The sequence below is a fragment of the Eufriesea mexicana genome, unplaced genomic scaffold (assembly GCF_001483705.2).
Source record: "Eufriesea mexicana isolate 0111107269 unplaced genomic scaffold, ASM148370v2 scaffold168, whole genome shotgun sequence".
Lineage (NCBI taxonomy): Eukaryota > Metazoa > Arthropoda > Insecta > Hymenoptera > Apidae > Eufriesea > Eufriesea mexicana.
Window position 1 is genome coordinate 191,060 of NW_016908333.1, and position 12,048 is coordinate 203,107.

At 39.7% G+C, this 12,048-nt stretch overlaps 1 protein-coding gene across 1 annotated transcript in view; it reads right to left on the reverse strand.

Annotated features, from left to right (window-relative positions):
• The window catches only part of LOC108555274 (uncharacterized), a 56,260-nt gene that overhangs the window by 14,324 nt on the left and 29,888 nt on the right, over positions 1 to 12,048 (reverse strand). Inside the window, exon 4 of the mRNA XM_017910849.1 lies at positions 11,589 to 11,794. Within this exon, the coding sequence (XP_017766338.1) occupies positions 11,589 to 11,794 (206 nt within the window). The remainder of the gene's footprint in view (positions 1 to 11,588; positions 11,795 to 12,048) is intronic.

Genomic DNA, 12,048 nt, shown 5'->3' on the forward strand with positions numbered 1-12,048 from the left:
ATGAACCGTAATCGAATCCCAGTCCTCGAGCATAGAAATTCTCGACTATTACTATTAATCTACAACTCCAATTAAAAACTATTGAAAATAAATCTGTAATTCACCGAGTAATAAAACTTTAATCGCAAATATCTCAAAAGCTATTGAGTAGTTGCCACTATAATGATATATTTGCTTAAACTGCATGACGATATCTACAAACCTGCAATGTTTCAACTAAATCGGTGACCCGAAAGACTTGCACTCTCCTTGTAAGTAAAGAAAGGAACGCAAGTAAGGGAAGGTACGTAAGGAAGGTAAGTAAGGTAAGTATAAGGTAAGTAAAATAATAAAAATCTACTGCAAAGCAGGAAAAGTATTGTCCAGAGAATTCTTGGAAATGACGTCATTTCTTGGAATTATCCGGACGAACAACCTCTTATCATGTCATGTTATCCTGATAGAAAGTTGTAAAATCTGCCGAAAATTGTACGATTAGGCTGAAAAAGTATTGTCCGACAGTTATAGGAAATGACGACATTTCTTGAAATTGTCTCGGCGAGCGACCTCCTTTCATGTCATGTTATCCGGATACAAACTCGTGAAATCAGCTGAAAATATTACGGCGAGGCTACAGAAGTATTGTCCGAGAATTCTTGGAAATGACGTTATTTCTTGGAACTGTCTCGGCAAGCGACCTCCTATCATATTATGTTATCCTATTACAAAGTCGCGAAATCGGTCGAAAAATTCTCGCCGAGGCCGCAAAAGTATCGCTTGAGAATTCTAGGAAATGATGTCATTTCTTAGAATTGTTTCGTCGGGCGACCTCCTGTCATGTTATGTTATCCTGATACAAAATCACAAAATTGCCCGAAAATTTTACGGCCGAGCTGCGAAGGTATTGCCCACAGAAGCGGCAAAAGTATTGTCCACCGAAACGGCAAAATTATTGTCCAGAAGCGGAAAAAATATTGTCAACAGTGGCGGGAGAAGTATTGTCCAAGCGCGGGAAAAGTATTGTCCAAGCGCGGGAAAAGTATTGTCCAGGCGCGGGAAAAGTATTGTCCGGGCGCAGGAAAAGTATTGTCCAGGCGCGGGAAAAGTATTGTCCAGGCGCGGGAAAAGTATTGACCACGGAGTTCTTGGAAATGACGTCATTTCTTAGGATCGGTCGACGAGCGACCTCCTATGATATTATGTTCTCCTGATACAAAATCGCGAAATCGGCCAGAAACTGTTCACAGAGACGACAAAAGTATTGTCCGAGAATTCTTAGAAATGACGTCATTTCTTGGAATTGTCTCGACGATAGACTTCCTTTCATGTTATGTTATCCTGATACAAAATGGAAATTAATCAAAGTTTTCTCGCGGAGGCTGCAAATGTTTTGACCAGAGAATTCAAGGGAATTATGTTTGGCTTTGAAACGCTGTAAAATTCGAACCACGTGACTTATGCACATGCAACTTACACACATGAAACCTATGCTCCTGGGAATTAGATTTATTCAACGCGCAATCGATAATTTTGGACTCGAAGCTCAAGAAAGTAACAGGCACATAGAATGCATGAGGAGGTCGTCGAAACCTCGTCACGTGATAGAAAAGGACAGCAAGCAGTTAGAAAAGGATAGAGACGACGGCGCAGTGCAAAATCACAAATTACCAAGTTTCTACGATTAATTTATCGACTTTTGTAGCTGCATTGTGAAGCTGGATCTTTGGGCAACATTCTTATGCAATTTTCGTAAATAATTGGAAGCCAATTAGTTTGTTAATAATAATTATTTAAAGGCGGGCGTGGTTGGGTAATAACGACCGGCATGACGGTTCGTTAAAATATTTAGTTATGAAGAAAACTAGAAGTAAAATATGATCAAAAATGATATGAGAAGATGCACAAGAATATTGTTTTCATAATGAGTCCACGAAAGTCATAAATTAATTGCATAGAATCAGTTAAAACACTCCGTTCAATAATTACTAATAACTAATTAATTAGGAAAAAATTTATATCTAATATAATATTAAAACGTTCTTTAAGTGTGTCTCTTTATGTCGCAATTATAAAAGTTCATAAATTGTTCATAGAAATTGAGTAATTTTATAATTTTCCTTTCAAATTAATCGTATTGGTAAACCATTTTGTCTACCCCTTACTAAGGGTAGTGGCAAATCGTTGATTGGCGATAAGATAGCCAATAAGAAAGAATTGCGATCAGCGCCATCTGTGATTTTCAACTGGAAACTCAAGGAGGTTGTCGGTAACTTACCGTCTAATTCTTTACTCCTGTTACTTTTTCAAGCTTGGAGTCAAAAATCACAGATGGCGCTGATCGCAGGTCTATTTTATCGGCTGTAATGCAGCCAATAAGGTGGAGTTTCTCATTTGTCTAGAAACGCCCCTTCCCTACTTCCTCACTTATTTTCCGCTCCTACAATAAATATACGTATCATGGAAATTTACCATATGGGGGTGCGAATGCAATATCAGTTTATAGTAAATGTATAAATTATCAAATTTATTATTAATAACACTGTCTTCATAACGTAAATTAATAATAAAAGTAAAGAAATTAATAAACCATTGACTATTACTCGAACTTATAACAGATTTATATTAAACTATTTCTATAATTTACAAAAGGCTCATAAATTGTTACACTGATGGTTAATAACAAATTAATATACTTAATAACAAATTCTTCATAACGTAAATTTATAATAAATGAGAAAAAATTAACAAATTATTGACTATTATTTAAACTAATAACGAATTTATATTAAAATGTACTTATAATTTCAAAAAAGATTATAAATTGTTAGACTAATTATTAATAACAAATTAATATAGTTAATAACAAATTGTTCATAACGTAAATTTATAATAAATGTGCAAAAATTAATAAATTATTGGCTATTATTTAAAGTAATAACGAATATACATTAAAATGTATCTATAATTTAAAAAAAGATTATAAATTATTACACAAATTGTTAATAACAAATTAATATTGACAATAACAAATTGTTTACGGAGTAAATTTATAATAAAAGTGGAAAATAATAATAAATTACTGGCTATTTAAGGTACGTAAGGTAAGTAAAATAATTAAAATCGCTTGGAATGAGTAGGTAATCTGTACTTTGTATATTCATCTAAACGCTGCAAAATTCCATCCAATGGAATTCTTGGAAATGAGGTCATTTCTTGGAAGTGGCACGATGATCGACCTCCTCTTACATTATGTTCTCCTGATACAAAATCGCGAAATCAGCCAGAAACTTTTCTTCGAGGTGACAAAAATATTGTCCGAGAATTCTTGGAAATGACGCCATTTCTTGGAATTGGTCGCCGAACGACCTCTTATCATGTCATGTTATCCTGATACAAAGTCGCGAAATTGGCCAAAAAATTTTTCGCCAGACCACAAAAGCATTGCTCACATAGGTGGTGAAAGTTTTGTCCTCGGAATACTTCCTCTCATGTTATGTTCGCCTAATACAAAGTCACAAAATTGGCAAAAGGTTTCTACCAACTCTGTGAAATTCGTAGGCCCAATAATTTTGGAATTTTATCGACATACGACCTCCATTAAAGTTATGTTCGCCTAATAAAAAATCACGAAATTGGCAGAAGGTTTCGTGCCAACTCTGTGAAATTCGTAGGCCCAATAATTTTGGAATTTTGTCTACATACGACCTCCTTTAAAGTTATGTTCGCCTAATACAAAGTCGCAAAATTGGCAGAAGGTTTCGTGCCAACTCCACGAAATCTGTAGACCCAGTACTCTTAAAAAATGACAGCAATTTCTTAGAATTCCACGAATATGCGACCTCCTTTAAGGTTATATTCAGCCAATACGAAACAACGTTAAAAACGATATAAAAAAAGTAATTTTAAATTACACTTGTGTTACTTGATTTTCCCCATCTCTCAGTTATAGTAATATAACAAAGTCCTTTATGTTTTCGTGTTTACGATTCAAACATAAACCTTTATTATTAATTAATTTTCGCAGCCTGTTACGTGTTAGCTGTATTGCACTCGGTACTCAGATTACGCGTACCTGCGGCACTGTAGCAGCAAGAAAAGCGAGCAACGGTTGCGTGGCGATGAAACCCTGTATACACATTATCCACGAGTATTTTCCTCGATGGTAATAAAGCAATTTCGCTTACGGATTCCTTTTCAGAAAAATAAACTTTACAAAAATTCCCCACTGATCGGTGCACGTTAAAATTCGTATCCAATACTGGCAATCAAAACCAAAGTTACAAATTCTACCATTTAGGATCCTGCAAATCTTTCCTTTCTTACACTAATTTATCAGAGAAAATTGTACAGACACTAGCAAGTGTCGCGATCTTCCGAGGCCTATATACTGGATTATTCAAAACGCAAACACGCGAAGAGTGTTGCAGAAGAGGTGGCAGAGGACGGGTAGTAGGCACGAGTACCGTGTAATCGCGTGCACGCCGTGTGGAGGGATAATTGTTCGGTAATAAGCGAGACTGCTTCGACAGGTAGGTGCAGACCCATGGCGAGGTGGCACGTTAACGATCGAAATTTGCGGGGGTACACGAAACCGCCATTATCGCGCGTGGCGCGGGTCGTGTTCCCGTGGACGGAAAGCGGGGTCGATCCGCTTGGGAAATCGTAAACGAGGCTTTCCTCGGGGACGTCGAATGGGTGACGGTGTTTCAGCCTCGGTGGCTCGTGAATCCGATCCATAATTCATTTTCGGCGAGTGAACCTCGCGTCCTTGACTGAAGGGTTAGTACATCGAATGAAAAATCGATTAGCCATTATCTCGAGAGAGAACTAATCGCGTGGGGTGCTTAACTCGTTATTAATAGAAGGGTGTTGGGTTTCAACTACTTTCTCGAGACATGGCAGAACTTTCAGAATGCTTAATTCGTCATTAACCCCTTAGGCACGGCTGAATTTTGAGCTGTTTGACCGAACAGCAGAGTTCAACGCGAATTACGCGTAAAGGATACGGCACTGGACAATACTGTTCTGAAAATTTATAAGGACACGGATCGACATGTTAAAAAGAGCATCTGGTATATTAACTCTTTGACTACGGTACAATTTGAAGCATAACAGCCACATCATACAGTAGGAATTCATTTACGATGTACACCAAGAACGGCAAAATCTTTTGTTAGGTATGCATTTCTGAGAAATGATTGTATACTCCAATAATAATAAAAACTCTATATTCCACTACGTTAAAACAACGTTATTTATTTCTTCGTATTCAGTATTAAATTATTACTGTGTATATTTAAAATTTAACAGCGAAAGAGACTTTTGTGCACATTTGGGCGCCCATAGTATCGCAAATGCAAGATTTCTAAGCGCCTTTAGGCGCCTATAGTAGGCAACGAGTTAAGAGCAAATGGTATGTGGCGGCATCATTCTCACCCTCGCTCAATAGATGGATTCCTACTGGAAGGAGATTCGAGGACATTTTCTATATATACAATTTTTAAACTTTCCAATAGTACCCAATATTATCCAATGTTTCCGAACTTTAGACAAGCAGGACCTGCTAGGTAGCCCTACCGATGAGTCCACTAGCAGACCCGGGATGAAACGTATGCCTTCCTTTACCCTACGTCCTTTCACCGTCATATCGAGGATACCTACGGCCAGCCGACTAACAACCATGGAGAAGGACCTACTTATTTCATTTATTTAACCCTTTGCACTCGACGATTTTTTGGCTAAAGAAGAGTAAGAGTTGAAAGATTTTCTGCTATGAAGTTGACGATACTGTTTCGAACAGTAAATAAGAAATCGTATAATAATTAATACATGGAATTACTCGATTTCGGTGTTTCGCACACCGTTACATTATCTTAAATTTAACATCTTAACCCTTTACACTCGACAATTTTTTGGCTAGAGAAGAGTAGAAAATCAATGATTCTCTATCAAAAAGCTGACGATACATTGATGAGCAGTAAATAAAGAATTGTATAATAATAGAATTGTAGAATTATTTGATTTCGATACCTCGCACGCTGTTACATTGCATTAAATTTGATATATTAATTAATATCGATCTTCCAAATTTTATGAAATGGTGACTGAGGGTCATCTCTCGAGTGCAAAGGGTTAATTACTATCAATCTTCGAAGTTTTATCAAATGACTGAAGAGCTCCTCTCGAGTACAAAGCGTTAAATGAAAAGCAACAATTCATACCTGACACTGGCGTACCAAAAACAAAGTCTGTATATTCTATCTGTATATCGTTAACACTGTTATAAAACATTGCGAAGGAAAAGAAAGCGTGAACCAAAACGTACGAAAACGATCATTTAATTCAAACCATGAGCGAGTGAGCCATTATAATGGCGCATCATCGTTCAGAAAGATGACATCCGCGAAAACCACTATAGTAATACATCGTGGCTAACAAGTTAATAAGAGAGTATCAGGTTTGCTCAGGGGGAGAGGAATTTTTCTTTCTCCTCCACATTTTCGTACAGGTAGCCTGGTTGCTACGATACTCGTGAAAAGAAAATGGCGACGGGGGAGAGACGACCCGGTAATTCGAGAAAGCAGAAGACGCGAGGATGAAACCGTGCAGCCTGGGCTGAACGGAATTGTAAAGCGTGCAGACGCGAATTCGCTAAAAATGGCCGAATGGTTACGAATATTGGGGAAAAAGCCGGAGCAACGAAACGCTCGTTATATTCAGAAGCTTTTGCTGTGATCCCGCGCGTGCGTTTATAATTAACGTTTCGTCGTGTGGCCGCGAATTCGTTCGACCGAGTGATGTACGAGTCTCGTCTGGATTGCTTCCAGTGCCTTCTTACAGTCTAATGGAATGCCTGCGTTTGTTAGAACAGAATAAGAAGGTTCGAATGTCGAATGAAAAATTCATTCGAGCGGTAAAAACATCCCTTCGGCACGTGAACTTCCCTGCATTAGTACGGAGTTCCTTTTCCCTCGTCCTCGAGAGAGATCCTCGCGAACCGAGATCGAAGAATACTCAACGAGAGATATATCGGACCACTAAGGATATTAAATATTTTCAATCCGAGTTAGAGTAACGTACTTTCAACGAGTTGGACGATGAACGTAAGGTCCTTAAAGCTAGGATGTCGATGCGTAGTCACCTCTGCTCGAGTCTGGTAATTGGCACCGGTTTCCAAAGAAACCTCGCAAACCGAGATCGAAGAATACTCAACGAGAGATATATCGGACCACTAAGGATATTAAATATTTTTAAAATAATAAATGAGAAATCGTATGCAAATTAAGACGTAGAATTATTTGTCTTCGACATTCCACGCATCGTTGGCTAATTTTAAATTTGGTATATTAATTAACACCGATCTTTAGAATCTGATTAAATGGTGACTGAGAGTCACCTCTCGAGTGCAAAGGGTTAAATATTTTCAATCCGAGTTAGAGTAACGTACTTTCGACGAGTTGGACGATGAACGTAAGGTCCTTAAAGCTAGGATGTCGATGCATAGCCACCTCTGCTCGTGTCTGGTAATTGGCACCGGTTTCCAAAGAAACCTTGAGAACCAGAGATCGAAGAATACTCAACGAGAGATATATCGAATCACTAAAGATATTAACCCTTTGCACTCGACGACTTTTTCGTTACAGAAAAATAGTAATTCGAAGACTATCTGGCATAGAGTCGACGATATTTTTAAAATAGTAAATGAGAAATCGTATGCAAATTAAGACGTAGAATTATTTTTCTTCGACATTCCACGCATCGTTGGCTAATTTTAAATTTGGTATATTAATTAACACCGATCTTTAGAATCTGATTAAATGGTGACTGAGAGTCACCTCTCGAGTGCAAAGGGTTAAATATTTTCAATCCGAGTTAGAGTAACGTACTTTCGACGAGTTGGACGATGAACGTAAGGTCCTTAAAGCTAGGATGTCGATGCGTAGCCACCTCCGCTCGAGTCTGGTAATTGGCATCGTTTTCCAAAGATCCCTCTCTTTGGAAACCGGTGCCAAGCCCAGAGCTACGCAAATCCAAGATATTTTTAATCCAATCGAAACGTTCAAAGTTCTTTTTAAACGTCGAAAACGTAGCACGAGTATTAAGATATAAAACGAGATAGCTAAACCTAATCGCTGTCATTCCGCGTCGATAACACGACAACATGCAAAATTCGCAACTCTCGTAATACCCGTCTGAATTTGTGTAATCAATTTCGAAGATCCGTATCCGCGGAGATATCGAATTTACGTTGATTCTATATACATTATATATATTTGTTTATTTACTCATTTATTTAATAATAATTTACGGGTAGTAGAACCCATTAATGTATAAACGAAAAATAAAAATACATAAATTTGTTAGAGAGAGAGAGAGAGAGAGAGAGAGAGAGAGAGAGAGAGAGAGAGAATATAGGTTACGTATGGTACAAATACTGATATAACCTATATAAACAATTTGCTTACAAGGAGAGTGCAAGTCCATCGGGTCACCGATTTAACACTAGGTTTACGGACGCTATCTGTATACCTATTTCCAAGGACACCTGTCAAATTGACAGGTAAAGGAAACCACGTGCCTTTTTCTTAACGATTAGTTTAATTTAAAATCAATTATATATTATATCAACAATCTTAATAAAAATTAACTAAATCTGTTATCATCGTGTAATTGACGAGTTCCGTAAATCTAGTGTTGATTGAAACTTTGTAGGTTTGTAGATTTCGTCATGCAGTTCAAGAATATACACCATTATAGCCGCCATTACTTAGTTTTCGAGACATTTACAATTAAAGTTTTAAAGTTTTATTACTTATTTAACTACAGATTTATTTCCAACAGTTTCGATTTGATTTATTTCCAACTTGCACTCTCCTTGCTAGAGATTTAAGATCTGGTTTTTACACGAACAGATACTTTTGCCAAAAAATTGAAAGTGTGATGAGAAATTGTTTGCAAGAATGCATATTCTATTGATAGGGTCTGCTGATTCGAGTCATATATACATACGTGTTTCTTTATCCGTTCTAAAGCTGGCTGATCGTAGCGTCGGCGAGAGTACAGTGCGTTCGAGAAAAGAAGGCACAGAGTGTTTATATACATCTTCACGGCTGATTCACTCCATTGACACTCTCTTGGTTACAGATGATGACGAAGATCATCGGTGAAGAAGATCAATCAGCCGCGAGGATATAAACGCGCTGTGCCTCCTTCTCTCGAACGCAAAGCACAGCATTTATATACATCTTCACGGCTGATTAACTCCACTGACACTCTCTTGGTTACAGACGGTGACGAAGATCGTCGGTGAAGAAGATCAATCAACCGCGAGGATATAAACGCGCTGTGCCTCCTTCTCTCGAACGCACAGTACTCGCGTGCGAGAAAAGAAGGCACAGCGTGTTTATATACATCCTCGTAGCTGATTAACTTCATTGACACTCTCATGATCACGGATGGTGACGAAGATCAATCAGCCGCGGGGATGTAAACGCGCTGTGCCTCCTTCTCTCAAACGCACAGTACTCGCGTGCGAGAAAAGAAGGCACAGCGTGTTTACATACATCCTCACGACTGATTAACTTCACTGACACTCTCATGGTCACAGACGGTGACGAAGATCGTCGGCGAAGAAGATCAATCAACCGCGAGGATATAAACGCGCTGTGCCTCCTTCTCTCGAACGCACAGTACTCGCGTGCGAGAAAAGAAGGCACAGCGTGTTTATATACATCCTCGTAACTGATTAACTTCACTGACACTCTCATGATCACGGATGGTGACGAAGATCAATCAGCCGCGGGGATGTAAACGCGCTGTGCCTCCTTCTCTCAAACGCACAGTACTCGCGTGCGAGAAAAGAAGGCACAGCGTGTTTACATACATCCTCACGACTGATTAACTTCACTGACACTCTCATGGTCACAGACGGTGACGAAGATCGTCGGTGAAGAAGATCAATCAGCCGCGAGGATATAAACGCGCTGTGCCTCCTTCTCTCGAACGCACAGTACTCGCGTGCGAGAAAAGAAGGCACAGCGTGTTTATATACATCCTCGTAACTGATTAACTTCACTGACACTCTCATGATCACGGATGGTGACGAAGATCAATCAGCCGCGGGGATGTAAACGCGCTGTGCCTCCTTCTCTCGAACGCACAGTACTCGCGACGGTGCAGTACCACGCGGGAAACTTTGTTCACCGCGTTCCCTTTCCATTCTTTTGCTCCGGTCGCGTTTCCTCGAGCTTGCACGTTGAATAAGTCTCGCACCATAACGCGAAGCTTTCGCAACTAGCCTGTCACGGTTCCCGAGTTATCAGACGGCGTCGCGATGCATGGAGACGCGCGGAGAGAAGGATCGCGAAGGAAGCGACGCGATAACAAAGTCGCGAGCGGAAAAGTCAGCCACAGATGGCTGCGAGCAGATGTACGAGCTAGCTGGACTGTGTCGAAGCAACGCGAAGGAAGCTCGGGGTCCAGGAGGACCTCGTTACCGTGCTTTAACTGCCCTCGAAACGCGGTTTGCTTTACGAGGGAAGAAAGGAAAATGGAAGAAAAGAGGACTGACTGCGGCCAGGCAATCCTCTTTCCTCGCTCTCTATTATTAACACTAGAACTACCGATCTTTAATGGGTACCTAACTATAACGTGCACAGATCATAGTAATTTCAGCGATACGATGAATATGAGTGAATATATTGATTACACTCCTTTCTTAACCCTTAGAGCGCTATAGACGCATATATGCGTTGTTCAATTTTTTCGGTCTTCCATGTAATGCTATTACATGTAACTTTATGTGAGACAAATATATGTGTGTTTCTTAGCAACGGCAGTAAAAAAAGACAAATGATGGAACAAATAATAGATGCGAGGACGGGTTTATTCTTTTGTATATCTGTTCCGAGTATCATTAGTAAGGTATTAACAATATAGTATACGTATAACAATATTAACAATATAGAAAAATTTATCATACACAAATAAACTATTAATTTTTGTTTAGTTTCTGTTCCTTATTTTTATGTTAAGTTATATTGTAAATTTTACTCATGCTAATAGATAATTGATGCTTGAAAATAACGTTCTTTTATTATTTAACCTGCTGCAAAAGAATTAACATGCTAATAGATAATTGATGCTTGAAAATAAAGTTCTTTTATTATTTAACCTGCTGCAAAAGAATTACAATAATAACTCGTTAGTTGCGTTTTGAACAGTTAATCAACAGAGCTCGGACGAGCGAAAAGTATTCCGTCCACAGCGATCGTAAGCGCTAAGCACGCACAGTCCCTCTGAAGCGCTTCGGCAGAGAGTAGTCCGCACTCTAAGGGTTAATATGAGTTGATACCAATTTTATTCTTAAAGCAGATGTATCTATTCGGTGATTGCAAAAAGGAAAATTCTGGGACCAGTCATTTCGACTGGATTGGTAGTTCTAGTGTTAACCTCGACCCCGTGCGCCCCCAGATGGAACGTAGTGACCGATTGCTGATTACGAACCGAAAGAGGAAAGCGTGCGAGAGGGAGGCGCGGGAAGCAAAGTGCGGCTGGATTTCTAAATGGTTGTAAATCGAAAGCGAGTGAGGAAAAAAGAGCGTGTTTACCCAGGCTGGCGTCGTACGTGTTAATGTACTCGCTGGTCATGAACTGCGAGACCAGCGCAGTCTTTCCCACCCCGGAGTCGCCGAGCAGAACTACCCGATACTTCGATACCTCCTCGATCTCCTCGCTTTCCGTGCTGTCCCCGACGCCCTGGCCGCTGCAGCAGGAACCATCGAACGGCGATCTTTCACCGGAGACGTTGCTGTTTCTGAAAGAAAACCAGTGAGAAATTTACGATAGGGGATTCAACGTCGCGTACGTAGGCCAGTACATAGGCCGTACATTGGCGTGGAGCTCGTATATAGGCGCGAGCCACGACGCACGCTTTTTGGAAGTCTGCGGGCCACGGACAAAAAAATTCATCGATAAAAAAAGCTCTACCGTACAAGGGAAAGCTTTCCCGGGAATTTTTATCGTTCTGGCGAAATCTGGAAATACTGGATCGCGAGCCAGAGTTCGAGT